Raw genomic sequence first — 23,553 nt, forward strand, 5'->3', positions numbered from 1 at the left:
TCATGTAAATCTAGGAAAGTCCATATTAAGAATTTCGTTTCTTGTTTTCAGTGTTAATAAAATGATAGTATCGGTTTTTTCCGAAGTATTTTAATGGCGTTAACATGTAAATGTTTGTTTATGGATAAGATTGGTAAGGGAAAAGATTTATTTGAGCCTTTCCTTTCGAAGACAGAATACGTAGGCCTACTCAAGCAAGCAAGCAAGCTAGCAAACAAGAATCATGGCAACTGGCAACTAGCAACTGGCAATGTCGTCTCAGGGCTTCCATATTTTTCCATATTTCAAGTTGAACATTTTGTTATATTTTTTATAATTATTATCATGGCCGAAAACCAGCATCTTATGAGTTGAAAAATTTGGTTAATTTTTCACTTTTAGAACGCATCAATAAAATTTAATCGAATTGATGTGGTTGAAATGAAAGTAGTTTTTTCGCCGCAATATATCGTTACGCGGCAAGTTGTCAAAATAATCCAGAAATAAACATAACGCAATTTCTCATGCCAAACTTAAAATTTGTTCGAAATGTGAAAACTTTAACCGTGGCTCCTATAAAATGGACACATTCGATTTGTTAAAATTAAGTTTTATGGAATTTCCTTGTTCTGATTTAATGCACTATTTGGTTTGTCGCAATACTTCTATTTCACACAATGCGTTATTATCCGTTTTGATGGTGGCGATGAAATTTCTGAGATTTTGTTTTCATGGTTGATGCTGCTGATGCCGCTTGAACATCAACCATGATACTGGTTTAATTTCTGTCTCGTACACAATACCAGGCAGCCTTGCCGCCTATAGATGTAATCTTTACAGGAGGAACTTCCTTGTCATGAAGGTATTTTTCGATCGGCAAAATTTGAAATTCTGACGGGTTTTCTTGTCTGTTTATTCATGTTTGTTTGACGGGTTTGGCTGAAATAGTACGACGTAAAAACCAGTTTCTCTACCTTTCATAATCCCTCTATCACTCTGTTAAGTAAAGTTAAGTGCGCATCTACAGTGTCAGTCTTATTTGTTCGATCGGTAAAATTTTGACTGAGTAGAAGTATATCAAATTCAAAAGTCCTTATGAGGAGGAGGTAAGTACAGTGGACTCGAAGGGATAGAGAAGCTAGCTCATTGGCAAAAGTCCAATATGACAATCTATGTTACTTTCCATTCTAAATATGCTCAATCTAACTTTCCCAATGCTAACAGTAACACTTGCCACAACTGTTATAAAAAGAATCGGATGATTATATGATGAATTTAAATTGTAAATTGTTGATGATGAACATTTAGTTTTACTTTCTGTTTGATTTTGTAGGATTTTTACGATGGAGTTGTAGAAGCTTAACTGTGGCCATACCAGTTGTGGTATCATTAACGCCACATGGAGTCCACTGCAGTTTTACCGACGTTGTACGTATTCGATTAAACTGGGAGGAAAAAAAAGCGAAACCGCTATTTGTTTGAAATGTTGCTGGACGTCAACATGCCGACCACATCTTCGATTCAAGCGTGGCTCGGCCGAGAACTCGAACTGCGAGGCATCGACGCCATGATCTATACTCGATACATCCTCAGCATCCTTCAACAGGATAACTTTGAACTCGAGCACACAGAGCCTGACGTATTCACTCCGAAAAAACAGATAAAAGCCGAACAGGTGCCCAGCATTGGTAAGAACAGAAATAAGAAGCACGATAAAAAGTCACTCGATGGCGATGAACTGAAGAAAACAGCAGCAGTCGAATGTTTACTATCTGTCACTGATGAAGTAAGTTTAGATTAAATCTAATTTTACATTCAATCGCATAACATTCAGACTACGTAATCGGGATCTGTTTGAGTACAGACATTATTGCATATTGCGCTTCATACCAGACCAATATCTCATCATCAAGACTTCTCAAAAACACGATGGCTTTCCTTTCATCGACTTCTTGATATTGTCATACAAAACCACACACAAAAGAGAAAAAAAATTCTGATTTCTTTGATGTTGAAATTGATTTTTTTTTTCATATCCTATCATAATTTACCATCAAAGAAGGCAAGGCTGTATGCCTATGTACAGATAGCCTCTTAGTTAAGATATTTAGTGTCCTTTGTGATGTAGTCCTCGGTACTCAAAGCACCTCTCGTTAAATTGTTCTTTTTGAGGGTGCCGCTAAAGAAATAAGTCCTACTTTATGTCTCATGGTTTTTGTCTTATAAGTTTCTGTAAAATAAATTTTTCTCTTGTTGATAAATATCAGTGCTTTTTTATATCAATCAATTTCATCTTAGAAGATATAAGATTTCATTGCTCCTAGGCCTATATCTGTCTGGATCATTTTATTGGATTACACTTCATTATATTATCGGTGAAATGAATATTTGTAGGGATCTGGAATTGAAAGCCTCGTTGAAGAGACGTATAATAAACTGAAGCAACAGAAACAAGGAGCCAGTAAGTATTGATGATTTTCGTATGTTATGTAATGAGAAATGTGTCAGAGTGTACTAATAATAGATGTGTTTTTGTAGGGTCGAAAAGTCCTGGAACTTCTGGTGAAGAAGATGGCGATAAGCGAATGAAGAATCGGGTCCCGACTGAAAGGTATCATTTTCCTCACATTTTGAAGGTGTACTTGACTCATCTAGCCCATTATTCAAACTCCGATCCCATTAGAAATGATTATGAAAAAAATGTCATCAAAGTATCGATATTCATTGTCGGATTTGCTACAGTGTTACAAGCACTATCTCATAGTTGTGATAGGTCACTCTACCTCAAGTACCACAGTTCTAGGTTGTCCCTATGTGTGGTACCATGGACGTATAAACTAGATATAAACTAATCTAGTTTATACGTCCATGGTGGGACCTAACATTGTTAATTATTTCATTCATCAAGTCGATTGAGTTAAGCAATCTACCTGCATCCAGTGTGCATGTTTATTTAGGCATAATTCCAACAGCTTGAACTAAATGTCACAGGTCTTTGTTTATATATAAATAACTGAGTCATGCTGGCGTCGTGATAAGGTATGAGTCATGTTTTATACGGGTATCACCGATTCATTGTTTGCAGGTATTATGAAGCATTTCCACCTCTGAGTGATAAACTAGTCAAAGGAGCACCGCCGGTTCAGATAAAACCTGAAGAATCGTGGAGTCATAAAGTGTCAATTTCTCCGTCTGACGTCGACCGAAAGTCCGCGGAGAAATCGGCGAGTGTCGCGGAGAAATCGTCGCGTGGTAGTATTTCGTTCGAGAAAGTTTCCAATCCGAAACCGCCGAGGCAGTTCGTTATCTATAAAACGAAACGTAAGCAAGAATTCGACGATTCAAATCCGTATTTCATCGTGCCGAAGATGTCGCCGACTTGCGGAAAACTTCCGACTGGTTTACTCGATTGTGACGACCCGGCGCATCGAAAAATGAAAGAGGAGATACTTCGGCTTATTCGACGCGAGGCCAGCATCTGTGAGTCGTCGTCGTCGAATCGTGGTAAAAATAGCAATGGACAAACTACTGGTGTTGATGGACCTCATGAAGACTGGTCATGGTACACAGAGCCGCTCTACAAGATGTTTCCCCCAACTTCTCTTCGAAAAGGTCGTCTTTACCAACGTAAAGTAACAGCCGATGAGAACCAGAATATCGAAGAAGAAGGCGATCCGTTATCGGAGACGGATATTCTTCAGTCGATCAAAGATGCACTCGAAGATGGTCGAGAGGTGTGGTGGTGTACGGAGCCCGGTACTGATGTGATGCTCGATGGTGAAAAAGGTGCTGATGTCGATTCTCAGATGGTCGACGATTGTAATTCTGCTTCGGTTTCCGTTCCGGTCGATGATGAAAAGACTGAATCGGACGAGGCTCGTCCTGCAAACAATACCGAAGAAGATGTTCTGAAGTGTTTCACGACGCCGTTGCCCAGAATTGAATCGGAATCTGGCCACAAAGCTTCGAGGTTTTTGCCGTATATATTGAAACGCATGAACAAGGAAAGCATGCTTACGCGTTTGAGTGAAAGTAGCGCGAGTCAGTGCGAGAAAGTGAATGAGATCTCTTCGGCGAGATCTCTCAGTGAGAGCGATGCTAGTGCTCACCCTGTCGCTGATCTGTTAGACGATGCGAAAGCATTCAGCGGTACAGATGATGACGGTGATGATGACGAAAATGAGGTCGATAATGGCGACGATGTACTCGATGTAAATGATGGTGATGATAATGCTGCGGTAGTTGTTGAGAAAGAAGATACAAGTTTCGTCGATATAACCAGCAATTCCGCCGAGATTAACGAGCTGAGATCGTGTTGTATTGATGACGGTTATCTCGCCGAACCCGCTCGAAAAAAAAGAGACGGCGTCGATAGTCCATTACTGGGGGATAGCTTCTTTTCTCTGCTCGACTGGTGGGACAACAATGACGTAAATGACAACGAGCAGCCGTCTCCGAGTCCATATGAAAATATCGATAATCAGAAGACATCAGTTGTTAGCCAGCTGGAGGTGAACACCGAATTTGAAAACATCGCCAACGATCTGATAGACGAGTTGAACGAAAGGTACTTCGATTGGACGAACGTCAGTTCGATGGATGTTGGATTCACGGTGTCGCCAGGTGAGAAGTTGAACTCGCCGCAATTTTTGAGTTTTCGTTGGAACCTGATGTCTCCGGGAAGCACGTCGGTGTGGTCGTGTAGATGGGAGACGTCGTCGACGATGGTATCGCCGGCTCAACCTCTCGAGCGGTATTTCAGACGCGGATTATACTCGACGACGCCTCCGCTACAGACGCCGAATCAGATTGGAAATAAATGGTTCGAGACGGCCCTATTCCTGTCTACTTCACTGGACACGCGGTACCGCGAGCCGTTACCGGTGGAAAAAATTCGCGCCGATGCCGATGTAACTAGTTCTAACGAGTCGATGCTTTGCGACGCCATTAAAAGTCTAATCAACCGCGAACCTCATTGTCAAACGGTCGGCGATATCGTGAAATCATTGCGGGAAATAGCATTGAATCATGTCTATAACTCGGACGATGATTTCAACGATCGATTCACGTCTCGCGCGGAATTGGCTCCCGACGGAGGCGCGGTCGTCGATGAAGGTCGTGCGCGTCTGTTTACTCTGAAAGTTTCTCCGGTCGGTGGTCGCGATGAACTGTGTGGCGATGACGACGATAACCGATGGTGGGATGCTCTACGAATGTGGGACGACTATCCGGGTGACCGTAATGACGAAGAGGAAAATGACGATGATTTGAGTTTCGATTGGGACTTTTTCATCGAGCCGGATTCGACGTACAGTCACGTATCGGGCGTCGGCGCGTTCTTGAAGTCGGAGTTCTCGGCGTTCAACGATTCGATACCGCGACGTCTGCCGCACGTGAAGAGCGAATCGGACCTGAAACCGATTCTTCACCGACTCACGCGACACAACAGCGACAGTAACTTGTTCGCGAAAACGGCGCCGGTCATTCACCTCAGAAAATTAGCGGCCGACGAAGAAAAGAAAGAAGTTTGTCCACCGTCGCCGAACGCGTTGTACTCTCCGCAGACGCACTTCAAGCCGATTCGATCGCTCTCTCACGACAGCAACAGCACGGCCGGTAATTCCGACTCGACCGGCGACGCGACGGCGGACACCCATAATCAAAACGCGTCGGATTTGATTTACAGCTACGACTGGGTCGACGGCTACCAGTCGTACTGTTTAGACGAGAAAGCCACAACGGACGCCATTCGACAGAAGTTCATTCCGAAATTCCGATTGAATCTCGACGGCGATAAATGGTCGCAAACGAACGGTCTATCGCCCGAGAAGGAAACTCCGCCCGAACAGTCGTTACTATCCATTCAGCATATTTTGCCCGAAATAAGAGAAGGTAAAGAATCGACCGATTCGACCACGGCTCGGGAATCGTCGGTAGAATACGACGATTTCACCGTCGATCGTTCGTCGCTCTATTTAAGAAGAAGAGCGGACGATCGTCGTTTGTTGAACGCGGCCGAGGCGTCTGCCGCTCCAGTCGGCGAATATCTCAGCGATGAAGAGTATAATCAATTCACGTCTCACTTCTCGTTGTCTCAGTTGATATCGGGCGCCGAATCGACGAGCAGCTCGAGTCGCAACGACGACGCGGGAACTCGCGGCTCGAGTCGGAGCGGTAGTTACTGCGTACCGGATGACGTAGACGTCGTCACTCCGTCGTCGTCGTATTGGACGATGGATTTCGCCGAGCGCGACGTTTTCCACGAGGAACGCGAGCCGATCGAAGCCGACGATCTCGACGTGATGATGCTTTGCAGCGCTCACATACAAAGCAGCGGCGACAGCACCAGCAGCAGCGACTCGGGCGGCGATCGTCGCACGACGTCGACCTTACGTGACGCACGCGAATCTGATATTAAAACACCTCAACTTTTGATCTCAAATGACGATACTGTTGATCAGTCTCTGATAAACGTTTCTCTACCACGTCGTCGTCTCGACGAGGCCGATGGCTTTTCCGATCTTTGGAGCGATGAGCCGACGGAGAATCGAGGTAATATTTGGAGCAGCGGTGGTATGTCGCTCGATTTGCCGTTGTCATCGTCTGCGTCGTTTAATCGAGCCGATGATAACGAACTGAAAAGTAAAAGTCTCGGTGACTTGGATGATGATACCGCGGATTACTACGCATCTGAACCGTGGAGTGATGGGATTGCTGGTGACACATTTGCCGGACATGCTGATGTTTTTACGGATGAGATTAGTGAACAGGTGAGTGAAAAATAGAATTTCAATCGTGCTGAATTCATGACCAGACAATTTACTGGTAGTTATTATCCATGATTGCCTGGACATGAGATATCTATTCTTAACTCCCATTTCAGTTGATAAATTTCCCATCACCTCCGCGAGATGGTGTTCTATATTCCTCTGAACTGGAAGACCATTGGCTGAATTCCGACTCCAGTGGTGTCCATAAACCTAGGAAGCGTGTTAAAGGTATAATACAGAGTTCATTGCAGATCTTTGTAAGGCGCTTTAAAAGTGCTTACTTGTCACAAAGAGATTCTAAAAAGTACTGGCACGCTTGCTTCTGACTTGGGTATCAAAAATTATTTTTTTGACGAAAAGTGTAAATTTTGCCTAAAGAAGTGTTACTATCAAAATGTGCTTTAAAGTGCTTGCTTTTGCCTGAGCCTTTGGAAACTGTGAATAACTTACCGGTATCAATATCTGCTTGGAGAAAGTTACATTGCATTTTCATCTGAAAAATTGGACGTATTTGCCTTGTATTTGTAGGTTCCATTATCAATAAACCATGTAGTTTCTTTATGGAAGGAAACTGTCGTCGTAAAGGCTGTCGATTCTCTCATGACCTGTCGACGATAACGTGTCGTTTTTGGGAACGCGGCGAATGTTTTAAAGATTTCACTTGTCCATTTCTGCACGGATATCCCACGTAAGTGTCGAATTTGAACTCACCCAATTACGATGATGATTCTAATAGATAATGATATTAATGTTCATGATGCAGGGGTGGATCCACGGGGGAATTGTGAGACTTGTATAAGTCCATCAAAATTTTTGAGTGCCCTTTTCTATTTTGTTGACACAGATGGTTGGTGCTCCCATTTCAGTGCAGGAGTGCACCTAATGTTGCCTTTATAGACATCAAAGTGCCCTTTTGGCGTGTGAAAAGTCCTTCAAAATTGGCCTCTGGATACACCTCAGATGACGTTTCACCATTAAGTCAAAATATTCATATGCAATGTACGGGTATTTTGAGATAACTTATGTCGCACATACTACAGTACTATGCAGGACTCTACCAACCCACTAACTGTTATCATAGAGTCAAATGCTTTACCAACTCTCCCATGATTGCGTTAAACTCTGTATATGAATGCGTTCGAATCGTTGACCTTAAACTGACGAATGAAAAATTTACATTTTGATTGCTTCCAGTGTGAATATGTTTGATGACACAGATGGAGAGCAATACTCAGATGACTCAGGAAATGTTACACTAGATGCTGATGTAAGTAGTTAAATTACGCATTTTAAATGTATGACTGCGACAGATGTTACGCATTGAAATTGCTTTTTCAATGTTGTCTTTTCAAATTGATATTTGAATAGCATTTGTTAACCCTTTGATGTCTCAGCAGTCATTTTCGTTTGAAATTAGGGAATAGAAATTTCATTTTTGATGACTAATGCCTGGTATATGATAGAAATGTCTAAAACAAGCAGGAAATGTTTTGTTTGGATCATTGATTTTCTGAGTTCAACGTTTTTTCACAAGAAAAATAATACAAAAAGCTTACAGAAATATTTGGAAAGATTTATGATTAAATCATGATTTATACCGATGACTTTTTCAGGATATTCTCAGTTTTGATATACCGGTCAGCCATCACTTACAAGGAGGCGGTTCTTCTCGCAAGAAACACGTGCCGTTGTTCAAAAGACGAAACGGCAAGAAAAATCGCTCGACGCCGTCTGCCGATATCGTCAGTAAAGACGGAGATATATGACTGTCGAAGTATAGCGTTAGCTGGTGATTATTATTGACAATAGGATTCTCTGTGTACACGAACCTTATAAGAGTATATTTCACGTTGATTGCTCTGTAAGTATAAACCCACCTCATAGCTTAGTGAGTCATCGATTGAGTACGGATCATGCGTGCTGATCTACTGTTACATCAGACATTGGTGAATGTAGTGATGGTGATGACGACGGCAGCAGTAGGGTGGAGACGGCCGCAATGAAAATGAAACAGAATGTAGAATAAAATAAACGGCGACTGTGATATAATAGGGGGGATGAAGTATACCGAAATATTGCTGAAATGATTTATGCGGGCGCCGATGTTTCCTGTGTTAGAACCGAACCGAGAGGCCAGTTTCACGGATCAAGCTGATCCGGATTCATTTCAATCGTCGAAATAATTTGAATTTACGAAAAATGACGCGGTTGTTATCGTCCGGCGGTGGTAGCTTCAATTAGAATTTGGTTGTTGCGCGCGTGAAATTTGACCGAGAGATTAATTTATTTCTTCTTCCGAGGTGATAACGAAACAGGAAACAGCGACGCTCACGCGTAAACGGAAAATGGCGATGTCTTGTTATTTATTGTAAGAACTCGTGTAACGGTTCTTAATCAAACTTCATTACGTTTAACCTCTTGACTACCGACCAATTTGATGTAACCCTGTAGATACCGGAGGATGATCTTTCATGAGCTTAGATTTTCTTCGGATGAAAAACTTGCAACTAGTAAGGCATGCCATAGTCTAATACATTGCGTGACAGACTGTCTGTCAGGGTCTCAGAAATCAGATGTTCACGCTAGTAAATAGTCTGTGACATCAGATATTTCAATAGCGGAAGGTAGACGAGAGGTTAGTCATATGTAGCTGTTCCATTTATTCGTATCGGTAGTATGAACAAAAAAAACATTAAAAACGCATCTGTGATATATGTTTAGATGAATCGATTTAGTTCGAAACGGTTTGTTATTGTGTAAAAATGTGTAAAAAATTACGCGCGACGCTGAGGCACATTTGCATTGAAAGAAAATAATGCTATAGATGTATATGTCTCTTTTGTGTACGGAAAAAAAGTGTATTGAATAATATTGATTATTTTGTTCTCTTTAATGTATTTTTCGTTTCATGTCATTATTGTGAATATGATGAAATCCGTAGATATATATATATATATATATAATGAAAGTGTTTATTGAAAGATTTATTCTAATCGGTTGTAGTTGTAGCTATTTAAGATGCCAACTATTATTCTTATTCATGTGATAGAAAGAGCTGTAACTTATCTATATTATTGTTATATGCGTATAGGTGTATGGCAAGGTAGACTCAGTTCCAGAGATTCGAAGTTCCTAAGTGGCCTTAGCTCAATCAGTCGAATGTACGTGAATTTCTGAAACGAGCTAAGTCTCAGTTGACTCTGGAACCTGACCCTGCCGTGGGTATGGAAGGATTCTGGTTTTAAGAATGAAACAAGATTTTATTGAAGAAATTTAATGATTATGAAGTTGATTTTCCAGAATTCTGCAGATTCTTCCTTTCACATGTATTTATTTGGCATTGACTGTTGATTACAATCTTTCCAAGTCCGAAACCGTGTTTTTGTCTAAAGGGACTTGTCTGCAATTAGTTTCACAATGTTGATCTATTCATAAGATACTTTCTGCTGTCGATAGCTTGAAGCGAGTGTTTTCACATTCAAATATTTATCTTCTGAAAACCTATGTAGGATAAAAGAATAACCCGAGCTTTAGTTGTGGAAATGGGAATTTCAACGATAGGCTTTCTGGTGTCGTATGATTGCTTGCTTGCAAGTTTCACTAATCGGGCATTACGCAGATTGCTGCTAGGGGATCATCCCTTCCATTACGTGTGATAGAGATGCTTGAAAATCCGTTAGTACAAAAGGGATCGAAAAGTGGGGTTAGAAATTTTATGATAAAGGAACGATTTCCAATTCTTCACTTTGAATTTTAGATATCACCTGTCTCCTGTATTTCAAACATTGTTTTGTGTAGTTTTCTTTTCGCTGATCGCAATGTCAACAACACCAACAACAATTCACATTTGTGCTCTTTTCAATCAAATTCCTTTCCAAATATTATTTATGATATTCGTTTAACTCGTCGTTCGTGCGTTGCGAATAAGCGTTTTTACGCATGACGCGACGTTTCATTGGAAATAGTGCTTACTACAGTAACTACCACTGCTTCGTGGATATAAATATAAAAAATTGTGTGACATATGTTTAAAAAACACAACAAAAATAATCAAACGACGATGATATTAACGATAAATATGTGTATGATGTGTGAAGTGACGGTGAAAATCTTGCGTAACTTCTAAAAAAAAAAACAGAACTAGTGTGAATCTGCTGTTAGGGCAGAATCGATTTTTCATCGGGAAATATATAATATCGTAATATCTTGCTCAATGTTTATTACACGTGCAATTGTGTGCAATCTGCATTATTTGTTTTTATAAAAGATACGTAGCACGCGTTTTATGTCGTTCGGGCCCTGTTTTTCATGAGCAGTTTTTCGAAGAAAAGTACTAAATTTTGATCTACTGTGTGTGCTTTTGATTCGAGTACTTCACACTTTCATAGAGAGTCTACTCTTGTGAAACTCGAAGCCATAATGTTTGTATGCGAATATGACGCCTTTGTTTTTGATGAGAGTGTTTTTGAAATTTATGCTACGATATTCGATATTATCCGCTTCTAGTCGACTACTTTTCAAAGCTTACTTACTACTTAATTTTCGTGTAAAAACATTTTAACCGATCGTACATGAAAAGCATGTCTCACAGTGAATGAATGAAAAACGAAATGCGTAGCGAAATGAATACAAGTTTGTGAGAGAACTCGCTGCCTGTTTTGAGATGCGATCTGAAAGCATTCTACCTTGAAGAATATCTGTGAAAGGTTTTTGTGAAGATGAATTTGTGATTCACCCGATAGAGGTTACACATCAGTTTTAGAGTTCTATTGTAAAATCTAGCTTCGATGGGGATCATATACATTTATTACTGGTACTTATTCAGAATTTGAGTTACTTATGCACGACTCTCAAATTCATCACCTTCACTCAATACAGTTGTCGCATTCTTTCAGGGGAAGGATCTGGGGCCAACACAAATCCATGGCCCATCATTGGGATTTTGCTCCAACGACTTGTTTTCTTAATGCAGTAAACCTTGCCTAACTCGGACCAGCTGGGACCCGGAAATTGGACCGTGGTAAACTAAAGCCTGGGTTAAGGATAGGGAAATACATTAGCAAGCCACAAAAATTATTTCGTTTTTGTCCGATTAAGGGGACGTTTACTGTACGTCTCTCGGGACGGGCAGCAAGACTTGATATGTTACATGTTCACCTTGTTAATGAATGTTCATTGTTGTTTGTTGTTGAAGTTTCTATAACCTGTATCGTTAGACTAATTGTATGACAAAAAAAACGCCACGTAAACTGCATAAAAATTAGTGACCAATCAAAGATTACCTACATATATATATATATATTTATATATATATATATATATATATATATATATATATATATATATATATATATATATATATATATATATATATATATATATATATATATATATATATATATATATATATATATATATATATATATATATATATATATATATATATATATATATATATATATATATGTATCGTGTGCACGATGTGTGTGTGTGTGTGTTGTATTTTCACCTTAACTTAATTTCGGAAAAATTTATATAAATTTTTATGCTGTTTGTCTTGTGCGAATGCCAAATCCAGCCGCAAGGCACTGAAAACATTTAAATAACATTGACTTCGTGTAAAGAACAATATTGGATTTTAACTCATTTAAATTCATATTTATTTGCATTTTTTTCATTCTCAAGATGTATCTTTGATATTAAATTGGTTGATAGAATTAGTTTTTAACACAGATGCTTTTGTTCGCACTTGGCTGTCTTATAAACACACTGTATACTAATTCTAGTAGATTTTGTGGTAAAGATAATATGAAAATATTGATGATATATATATAAATATATGTATATATACGAATATCATTTACATTTTCTACGATTGATTTTCGACGTTTATCAAATTTCGATTCATGTGAAGTGTATGAATTAAAAGATTTTTTATTTCTCGGACAAAATGTCGTTCATAGGAATGAACGCATGTGTGGGTGTTTTTTTGGTGTCAGCTTGTTTTGATCGTAGACTACACGGTTGTAGACAACTAGCGTAGTCTAGGTTTTTGCAAGTGTTCGATGTGTTTTAAATAGATGCAGTATAATATTGTAATCAATATACTGAATACAAATTGTTTTGTATAAACTCTAATATCTAATCAACAGCTTGAAGAAATACTACTCGTCAAACTTTAATGTAAATCTAGACTTAGACTTGTAGAATTTCTTCCCGAATTTATTTTTCGTTTGTATCATTCGTTCTGACGAATCAAAACTGCGGCTAATTTGATTTTTCAAAAGCTGAAAATAACCGAACTACAAGCATGGATGTCAGATGAACTTATTTATCCATGGCTATGGAGACTGTTTTATAAGTCTCAACTACTGTTGACACTTGTGATGGTTCTCTTGTTTCTTTGTGACTCTGCATGTATATCAAAAAGTGGTAACCTTATGACAGCAGTTGCTGGAGAACTTTTCTACGAATGTTAGCGAGTGGTTTTACTATTTGCCAATGAACTCGAGAATTTCTTTCATCTTTATTTTTTCGAAATTCTTGATTTACCGCAAAAAGATTTTTCTTACGTTTATACATATGCCATACGGGTGAAGACAAAACCATTGTAATCTAGTTTGTCATCCGAAAACTACCGGCATGCCAGGGTGGTCGATATTAGAAAAAGGTCAGATTCTGTTCGTCAGAAAACCAACCTGATATGATCTACTTATGTATAGAACTGCCTTGGGTACCGTCAGATTTATAGGGAGACTAATTTGTCATTGAAGAAAGATGGCCACCCTGATGATTTGTAAGACACCATAATGTCAGATATACGAATTTCTTCATTAAACAATGATGGCCGCACTGATGATTTGTAAGACATCGTATTGTCATCAAGTTATCAACGCATCATATTTAGATCGTTTATTTTATGCATACTTGTAAGCGTCAATTACGTAACTGTGCGTGTTGATAATGGGACAAGCCCTCGTTGAACCTTGCATAGATTTGATTGAAATGATGAATGAATTGAGGTTCAATAACAATATTTAAACAGGATTATTATTTCCGGTGGCTGATGAATAAAAAAGGGGCTTTGTTTATCTAAAAATATGTACATGAAATGAAATCTCAGGAATAATGAAAGCCTGGGAATTACTGTACGCGTATACATAAGCCGTTCTAATTTATTTATTAAATAGCGTTTGGGTTAGTAACTGAATGAAACTAGTGTATTTTTGATCACTATCGGATGCTCAAAATTTGTTGAAATTGAGAAAATTTAGGCTTCATCAATGTAAAGATCTAGTACGCTTCGTTTAGATTCTGGCGCACTTTTATCTAGGCGACATCGTTTTTGATATTCTTGCTTGAAAATTTTGCTCAACGAACATAAAGATGAGTCAATTCTGTTGAAATAAATGCCTAAGACTGAATATAGATTACAGGATTTTTATACGACTTGTACCTGATGAAATTTGGGTAAAAATCTACCGCAAAAACTTTAGTGGCCATATCAGGGCTAGAAAAAGCCCATATGAGGAGGTTCTGTATAACATACCAGGCTACTTAAGACACATGTATTGGTACTTATGATTTGTACCAAGAATTGGATTCTTCGGCATTCTTGGTTTTTTTTTTTTCTAGAAAAGAGTATTAACCTATCGTAATTCAAGAAATATAAATCTAGAAGACCGAGTTATCAAATTCAATTTGACAGGTATAACTTTGATGAATTGTATATTGTGTATTTTGGTAAAAATAACATTTTTTCATGTGTAAAATCAGTCGGGCAGTACCGGTAAATTTGGCTCTACCGTAAATGTTGACTGTCGATTTATAATAACTGATTTCTAGAAAGTCACTCCCCAATGAAAGACCCATAAAGGGCTAAAAACGCACTAGGTGATTTATAATAGGTTTGAAGATTGTATTGCAAGTTTTTGAGTGATTAGTTTAGGTATAAACTACTAGTGAAAATATACGTGTGTTGAATTACAAGTCCTTACAACTCTTTTTGTGGGATTTTTCAAAAAAGAAGGCATTGTTTTGGAGGAAATATGATTTTGCGTCGATGAAGCTCCTATGTGAGGAATCCTTAACGTGTGACGATTGAATGAGTTGTACAAATTTCATTATGGGTTTCGGCAACTTTTGGAAAAATGTTGAAATATTATGTAATAGAAAATGGTTAACACCGAATATGTACATCTCTGTATTAAAGAATTTTCAAGGAGAATAAAATACAAGTACAATTGAAACAAAGCACTGGTCTGGAATTTTAGTATGAATTGTCGTTACTGGGTAGTGTGCTGGAACTAATTGATTGGCCTTGACCCTATCATCACATTCGAGGAATCAGAGCAGGGAAATACGTGATTATGAGCATGAGCATGGCAGCTGTTGCCGAGGCCAGTATTTCCTCTGGCAAACAAATGACAGAATTTCAGACAGTTTCCTCAAATGCATTGTATGTGAATGTATGGTGTGTATCGGTCTCCTATAATTAGGAATGATGTCTGGACGATCCATTGTCGTGATTGGCCTGCATCCAGCTTCATCCACATTTCACAGCATTCAACTTTCACAATACAATCGTTTGGGAAAAAGCAATTCATCTGTGGTCTTGAAACATTTTGAAAAGTCGTCCTTTCATGTGTGAATAATGAATTGTAACCATGTATTGACAATCTGACCAATCCAGCTCCGGCCCTGCAGTACGACAACTGTGACTGCTGTGTTCACGTGAAACACATGTGATATTGCGAACAGTGGAATTATTCCCAGAAACGAGAATAATCAGAATCAATACAATAGCGCGAATAACAAATAACAGATGGTACGGTAACTGAACAATTCCTATAATCGGGCCCGAGAATAGACTTTAAATTACTGGCCCGCACTCAATCCTAGAACGCAATGTTTGAATAATCTGAAAATTAGGTTATCATTAAGGTCAGCAGTGTTATGATTTTAAGTCCAACAGTTCAGCAGAACTAAGCCATGCATTTAATAATAAACTATTCGTGCAATAATTTCCTTAAATAGAATATACGTTGTAATGTGCATTAACCTGAAAATCCTAGATTTGACAATGCCTAGAATGAAATCAGTCAAAATTCAAATTTGAATTCCAATTGTGTCTTTATTTTTGATGTCAGACATCGTGAAATAAACTGTTTAAAACACAAAGGTTTCGTTAAACAAGAGAAGATTTGCGTATGAATAAATATGGTATTATATATGTATATATATGAGACAATGTGTTAATCAAATCAAATTGTAATTATTCGAAAAGGCTAAGATAAAATGATACCTTGTTCCTCAGAAATCGGCCAGGTCATTTTGTATACTGTGATAAAATTGGTAATCAGTACATATCTATATCTGTTTAAGTTAGCTTGATCATTAAAAGAGAAACAAGGTATCGACTTATTTTTGGCCTAAGGTTAAATTGTTTTTTTCTAATTGATTAATTTCCTAAATGCATCAAATGGTTAGCGATAATATTCAAACGTGAGTTGTTGCAGAGGAGAAAACGTCATTACGAGTCAAGACATCATAAAATACATGTATAGCAGTGTAGCCTATATATACCAAACAACCTGATTATACAAAATGGTCCTCGTTTCATCGTCTGGGTATCAAAATCTACATCCCGACTAACATCAGTGACAGTATCTGCCAAGTATCAATGATCAACAATGGAAATACTGAATAAAGTTCTCAGGAGTTAGAAAAACATATCCAGTCCAAGTAACAATGACCTAGGGACCCAGTTTCAAGAAAAAGTTTAATTTAAGCCAATTTGTCCGTTTGCTAAAATTCACAATATCGTATTACCGCAATTCACAATTAATAAACAAAATCAAAAACTTCAACCATTTCACAGCTTAAACTTCCAGGTGAAACTGGGTCCAGATGACAATTAAAAAAATTTTGAGCGCCGAAATGATGAGATCACCAATTGGAATGTCGAAATAATGCATAACACAGGATTTGCGCCGCGTGTACTGCTTCAGCAAAGATGCATCGAAACAAAGTTTTCGCGGTTCTTGAAAATTCCCCAAGCCGGATTGTTGTCATCAGGTTGTTTTCCGTCCGCCCCAGTCGTTTTCTTTTCCGCAACAATTTTTCCTCCACCAGTCATCGATGGCGATGTCGCCTTGTAATCACTGCTGAGAACGACATCATTTTGCCTCCTGAAAAAAAAAGAATCAGATTAAGATAGTTTCTACGTTATTTTCTACACTTGATATTGCCGATATTATCTGGACCATTTTGCAGGCCGACCTCGGTAGCTCAGTAAGATAAGGCGTGATGCTGTAGCATCCAACTGAGTGACAAGTGGGTTCGAGTCCTGCCGACTGCTTACAGTGTGCGGGCAACACTTTAAAAGCCGTGGTCCCGTCGTAAGGTTAAATGAACAATCAAATAGGGTTAGTCTTGGGAAACCAAGATCCAAGCGACGTAAAGCCAAAACAAACAAGCAACCGCGACAAGTTTAGAGTTTTCCGGAGGAAAATATGCTCACCTTTTTATCAAATCGAGATGACTGATGGGGAAGCTCACGTTTTCTGTAAAAGGCTTCATGATCCGCAATACTTTGCTCTTGAGTTCTTACGTTTAACTCTTTGGCAATCTAAATTATAGCCTTTACAAGCCGGCTTTTTAAAGTGTTCTTGGTACTGCTGCAACCGCAAAGCGGTGTCACTTGCTGCCACAGCCACTGTCACTGTAAGTTAAATGAAAACGTGTAAATCAAGCAAAGCAAAATCTCCACGCTATTATAGGCCTAAATAAAAGCTTTTCGCAAAAATTTGGCAGAATAAAATTAAGGTAAGTTTTCTTAATGTTTTCATCTATTAGCCCACCCATTCCGGGGCAGGCCTATGTTGGAATTTCGATGACAAGTCTAATTTTGGGCTCGTTTTGCATATTTGCAACACATACACAAACCTAAACCAATCAACATAACTCTGGTCTGGCAATGGTTGGGAATTCTAAATCTTGATTTGATACAGTATCCTAGTGAAGCGTACCACCTTTCAAATTCCCTTTTTAGGTGGTAGGTCTACCGAATCTTAGATTTGGGACCCCCAGCTATTGCGACAAGCCCCTCTTGTGGTTGACAAAAATGCACTGTGTTCTGCTGCTGCACCACTGGCACTGACTGTCCAACTTTTCCAGCCATCTTTTGTTTTTGAAAACCTTTTTAATTCACATCACTCCCAGTCTACGACTTGCAACGAGCATCAATTTAAAATCATCTAACACCCGCCACACAGAATTTAGAATACTAAATTTAGTTCATTATTATGGAGCCTGTCCTGAAAATTACACTTACCAAAATAAAATTAAGCACACAGAAAATACAACGATTAGGCGCACGTCTTTACACTACTACTTCAATCCACTGAATGCGGGTTATGTGTATACGTGCGATGACAGATGACGTCATATCGACCTAGTTCCAGGAAGAGCTAGGAAACGAAATCATTATATAGGTCACACAGAACTGGTAAACAACAATGATAAATAGGCCACCATTTTAAACTGCAAATGCAAAATAGATTTTATCATCAAAATGCTGGGGTTAAAATGAATGCTTATTTTCATTATTCTGATTAATGAACGCAATATCGATAAAGAATTAATGTTTCAAGGATTCGAACCTCGGTCGCAATTCAATTCAATTCAATTCAATGATTTCGAAATGGCTGACTATTCAGCGGCGAGAAAGGGTAGCTCCGAGAATATCGAAATTACGGTAGCGCTCTCAAACCGGGAAGCTCCGTATCCATCTCAGGTAATCATCTTATTTGTTCACAAAAACGCTCAATTACTTCATAATTGTGCAAAATGAATTATAATACATATAGATTTATAGTCAGTGCGTTTTGCAGTCTTCTAGCACGACATTAGACTGTAACTGTCTTATCAGCCGAGAAACGGCTGTACCACAACCAATAAGGCAAAGTTCAACAACATCGTTTTATATATAGACTTCATTTATTGAACAGAATTGGTTATGAACAAATAAATAAATACGTTTTCTTCAAATATTCCATCTGAATAGCTTAATTTCAATTAGCAGCCACTGAAAAATATCAATGCAGAATATTTGTATTTTGAAAATAGATAGTATTCCACATGGAGAAAAATTAAACCGTATAGGCGAAAGAAACTTACGAGCAAGTTTTATAACAATTCTTTATGGTAAAGTCATAAAATTGGCTACCGGGCTGGCACCATCCTCTTGATTTACCTTGCTGACAATAACTGGGGCTATAAAAATCCCCACATGGCGCTGGAAACAAATAAATCAGATAAAACGTTAGACATCGCGCCATATCAAATTTATTTGATGTGAGACTTGTTTTTTTTTCACAGACCCGATGTCGTGGTTTCAGTGAAAGGGATTTTCAAATCCCACGGAGACAAAATTCCTAAACGTATTAAATTCGCCATATATAACTCAGTTGCCACCTCCACAGCCTCCTGCAAAATAAAAAAAAATAACGCTAGACAGACATAATCGGAAAGGATTAGAAGGGAAAATATTGCAGACTGTTTTCTTACCTCTTCTGACTTTCCTGTACTTCTCATTTTTAATCCCGTTGTTCTATCTTCTATAGTCGCCGTATAGACTCCCTCGCTTTCCTTGACACGTATTCGCACTGCCCTTCCGGTAATGATATCCTATTTCCAACACGTATCATGATTAGAAATAATAGATGAAATCTTTTTCAATCATCTACCCACACATGAGCTTTGGCCCTATCGCTTTCAGGTGCATTCACTTTTCCAGCTGAGTATAACTTGTTGTATATAAGATACATAGTTTCTGCACCACAACAACGAAATTTACTCTTACATATAAATACATAGTGTTTAAAGCCTAAATTACTAAATCTGAAACTTATCACTTACGTCGTAGTAATCAGGGAAAAGACCTCCCATCAATTTATCAAATATTCCTTTGACTATTTTTTTACCCGCTTCGATAATATCTGGGAGTATGTCTATAAAGGCATCGCCGAGAATCTTGGCAATTTCGCTACCGGCATCACCACCAGCACCACCGCCACCTGTGCCCGACGAGTCTCCACCGATCCCGCCGATGACACCGGTCAGAATCCCGGTTATGTCAAATTCCCGGCGGTCTTTTGAAGGCTTACCCTCACATAAGTGAACGGCGGCAATCGAGAAACAAACGAAAATGGCTAAAAGGTGAATAAAAAACCGGACACATTTTAGAAAGTCCGAATTTAGCCTTGGCCATAGTTTTTGTCGTTTTTACTAGAACGAGTGCGTCGAATATCGAATTCCCATCAACGGCAGTCACTTAAGCTCTTCGAGTTTGGCTAATTAATGAGTTTTGAACTAAGTACCAGTGGGTAATTGGAAATCGAAAAACGACCTTCCCATCTGTAGTTAAGGAGTGGCATGAACTTACCCAGTTTCAGCATGGCCACAAAAAAGACACATGGCAGTGGAAAGCGCACATTAAGGCATATTTTATACGTATTCCCTATTTTACGAGGCAATTTAGATAAGAAAATCAGAAAGGCTTTTAGTATATTACTTTTTGTGATCAAAAGGTTTTTGAGTGGTGAGAATTTGGCACATGATAGAGTTCAAGAGTTTGAGACACACAAAAATATTCACAACCCGAAGCACCGTTTCTTTCGACGGAAATGCAATTGTAATTTCATTTCTCTCTCTACTCGAGAGAAACTGTAGGCAATTCTCCGCGCAGCGTAATCTATCTCGGGTAGTTAATTTGCCATCGCAGCTGCAGAAAGTTAAGACGATGATTTAAATCTTAATTTCCCATTTGTTTCGGTATCGGATTCCTTCGAATATTAAGTCAAGACCGTCACGACTTCGTGAGTACCGACAATAGCTAGGCGTTAACACTCAGTACTGAAAGAACAGCGTCGTGTGTAAAGCGCTAGGCATTTATACAAAAGCGGTCGTATATATACTTAATATAATTATATATATATATATATATATAGGCATAGAAGGTATAAGCTTGGTAGGTTGTAAAAATGGTATGAAAATACCGCATATCACATCGCTGTATTCAAACGATGGTGTAGTCGCGTGTATACGATCACATGTAAGTATTCCATTACAGATAGTTCGCTTGGATTATTAATTACATTTATGTATCTTGTAACATAACCTCAGTAGATACCTATGATAATAACGTCGATTCATTAGTACACATACATATGAATTATCTTTACGCGGTGTGATTAGAACGAAGTATTGTGTTTTTTCTTGAATGTCGATGATAATCAAGAGTAGACATGTTATGATTATGTGTTTTTGGTTTTGCACAGGATGGCCAGCTCACCAAAAAATCGAAAACTCATCAGTAGTCGCCAGAGCCTGAGAATCAACACTTACGGTGACGCGAAAGCAAATTTACCAAACGGCCATCAAACATTTGGCGGAATTCCTTCACTTAAGTCAATGAAACAGGGGATAGTTCGCAATCAGCTATGCAACGGTATAAGTTATGTTCTGCCCGTAGCGAAAAGCAAGAATTCGACGGAAAATGAGTATCGTACAGATTTGAAAGCCATGTTTCACAAGCCGTATGTGTACGATCGTTTACAATTCGATGACGAGAGAGTATGCGCGAGCGCCAAGTTGCACCTTAAAGCGTTTGGCGTGCTGAGCAGAGAGAGGAAAGAAGTTCTCGAGCTTTACAGACCAAATTACGATAAAATCCGATTAAATTCAGCCTGTGAGATGGCTCGAAATCAATACACTCGTTCCGCCCCGAGTAATATGCGTCGGAGGGTCGCTCCGGTCGAAATGAGACCGAATTCGGCTTTCAACCACCCGATCGCTCCGATTGTTCCCAAAGAAATCAAACGTATTCAAGAAGAAGCACAAAAAGCTCTCGTATCTATGCCAGAATTTGCAACGGAGACGGACAGCGTCGACGAAAACGAGCAAATAAAGTCTCAATCGCCGAAAACTAACATTAACAACGAGCGATCCCCGAACGACAGCTTTTTGAATACAGGCGGCGATAGATTCAAAAACGGTGTATCAATATTGAAAACTAGGCGACCACCGACGCGGTACATTTACACAAAACCCACAGATACCGCCAATATTCACAATTTCGAGGATGTGAAAAACATCACGGCTATCGTTAAACCGAAACTACCCGACAAAATGAAGTCGCCATTTTTGAGCGCCGAACGAAACGGCTATGTATGGGATTGGTTAACCGAGGATGCCGGGGTTAAAGATTTTGATTATTTTCTTAAAGTCTGCGGATGAAAAAAAAAAACATCCGAGAATTTTTGTATTTTCAAAAAATGAACGAATTTTTTGTTACTTGTCTATTAGTTTTTAAATATATTCTTTAAGAAGAAGGTGTTAGTTTCTTACTCTTATTACATTATATTTTCTGCAGTGTAACAAGAGTCTGTGAAAAAAACCAACATGCGTGGCTAATGAGTTTCTACGTCGACATCATATTTCTTGTTATTGTTTAAGTAGAAAATATCTTTCGTATAATATTTCCGCAATATTTCATAGGAAATCCATTTCATACACGGCCGCTAGCTAATCGCTTATATCTTCCACAACTGCAACGCAACATGCAACAAGAGTGATAATTAGGAGCTTACCAGAATTTCCAATAAACGGAACACTTTTAACCCTAAACTCCCGATAATATCGACCGAATGCCGTCGACCAATATGGCCGCTCAATGGGGAATATCACCTTTTAAAAACTTGCCCGATGAATCTGGTGAAATCTTCACGATGATTTGAGATTGCGATAGCGTAATTGACTATCAATAAATGATGTGACACATCCCCATATGGGACGTTATAGATTTTGAATGAACTGAGTTGAACCGTCAGCGGCGAGATTCTAGAATAACGTGAAATAAATATCAATATCGATATTTGGTCATAAACGGCAATTTCACACTTAATATATCGGTTTCCGATACGAAGTTAAACCACAAAAAAAAACGGTCGCAGTTCATACCGTCCGAAGGAAGTGCGACATCATAAATCTTGAAACCGATATATTCATAGTAAATCGATATTTTAAAAATGTTAATGAACCAAAATCATACTACGGATTTAAGAGAAATCGGAGTTCCGAAATGTGGGTGGTACAACAGCTATTTCATTTCTGACGATGAGGTTGTTTGAAAATTGATTGACTGACGAAAAAAGTAACAGAAACAAGATAAATACAACTGGATGTCAACATTTTCTATTTTCAAACCAGACTGGTTTTCAATTCTTTACTCAGATAGTAACCCGGTCTCGTTGTTTATTTACTCACTTGATCTGGCATTTCCCTTGTCTAATCTTAACGTCGGCGCGGGAAATGCTCATTTTACAGTTTCCGCAGAAAGAGGCAGCTTTTTCTACCGTCTTTTTTATAACGGTATAAACCAAAAGTCATCGTATAACTCTTTTATAACCCGACGCTATCATCTGTGCCACACTGGAAATTCGTATCCAATTTCTCATGCTACAATTACTTTTATGCGCGAAATGTTGGACTAGCGATAGGAATAAACCATCTCCACTATTTCGGCTGTAATTCTGAGGAATGGCCATATGTTAGCCATTTATTGGATAACTCTTCGTTGTATACATGCAATAGTTATATAACTTTGTGTGCAATATACATGTACAAGCATAGTTTATCCACCATGAACTCACTGCTCAATGAGTCTGTATCTTGATGAAATCATATCTTGCCAGGAAACGAAAAAGTGAAATTTCCTACTATTTTTCCTAAACTTTCCTTA

The 23,553-nt window shown here is 38.7% G+C and overlaps 3 protein-coding genes across 3 annotated transcripts; 2 read left to right on the forward strand and 1 right to left on the reverse strand.

The window, feature by feature from the left end:
• Window positions 1-674: 674 nt before the first annotated feature.
• Window positions 675-12,020, forward strand: LOC141898283 (uncharacterized). The gene is made up of 9 exons (XM_074784125.1): window positions 675-841; window positions 1,313-1,765; window positions 2,374-2,440; window positions 2,518-2,617; window positions 3,065-6,749; window positions 6,863-6,977; window positions 7,278-7,437; window positions 7,944-8,016; window positions 8,363-12,020. The coding sequence occupies exons 2-9, from the start codon at window positions 1,463-1,465 to the stop codon at window positions 8,513-8,515; spliced, it is 4,656 nt and encodes a 1,551-aa protein (XP_074640226.1). The 5' UTR covers window positions 675-841; window positions 1,313-1,462; the 3' UTR covers window positions 8,516-12,020.
• A 6,706-nt stretch (window positions 12,021-18,726) lies between these two features.
• LOC141900172 (uncharacterized) lies at window positions 18,727-20,235 on the reverse strand. Its single transcript, XM_074786942.1, has 6 exons — window positions 20,197-20,235; window positions 19,671-19,963; window positions 19,320-19,439; window positions 19,133-19,238; window positions 18,930-19,047; window positions 18,727-18,837 (listed from the first exon to the last, which is right to left on the reverse strand). The coding sequence occupies exons 1-6, from the start codon at window positions 20,207-20,209 to the stop codon at window positions 18,828-18,830; spliced, it is 660 nt and encodes a 219-aa protein (XP_074643043.1). The 5' UTR covers window positions 20,210-20,235; the 3' UTR covers window positions 18,727-18,827.
• A 529-nt stretch (window positions 20,236-20,764) lies between these two features.
• LOC141900354 (uncharacterized) lies at window positions 20,765-22,135 on the forward strand. The gene is made up of 2 exons (XM_074787212.1): window positions 20,765-20,865; window positions 21,092-22,135. Coding segments are annotated over exons 1-2 (960 nt in total). The 5' UTR covers window positions 20,765-20,863; the 3' UTR covers window positions 22,050-22,135.
• Window positions 22,136-23,553: the final 1,418 nt, after the last annotated feature.

Source organism: Tubulanus polymorphus, chromosome 2 (assembly GCF_964204645.1).
Source record: "Tubulanus polymorphus chromosome 2, tnTubPoly1.2, whole genome shotgun sequence".
NCBI lineage: Eukaryota > Metazoa > Nemertea > Palaeonemertea > Tubulaniformes > Tubulanidae > Tubulanus > Tubulanus polymorphus.

Coding starts and splice junctions, on each gene's coding strand:
- LOC141898283 (XM_074784125.1), top strand. CDS start 1,463: ATGTTGCTGGACGTCAACATGCCGACCACATCTTCGATTCAAGCGTGG. Junction 6,978..7,277: donor ACCTAGGAAGCGTGTTAAAG/GTATAATACAGA, acceptor TTGTATTTGTAG/GTTCCATTATCAATAAACCA. Junction 8,017..8,362: donor ATGTTACACTAGATGCTGAT/GTAAGTAGTTAA, acceptor TGACTTTTTCAG/GATATTCTCAGTTTTGATAT.
- LOC141900172 (XM_074786942.1), bottom strand. Junction 19,440..19,670: donor TTTTCCCTGATTACTACGAC/GTAAGTGATAAG, acceptor TGTTGGAAATAG/GATATCATTACCGGAAGGGC. Junction 19,239..19,319: donor GTACAGGAAAGTCAGAAGAG/GTAAGAAAACAG, acceptor TTTATTTTGCAG/GAGGCTGTGGAGGTGGCAAC.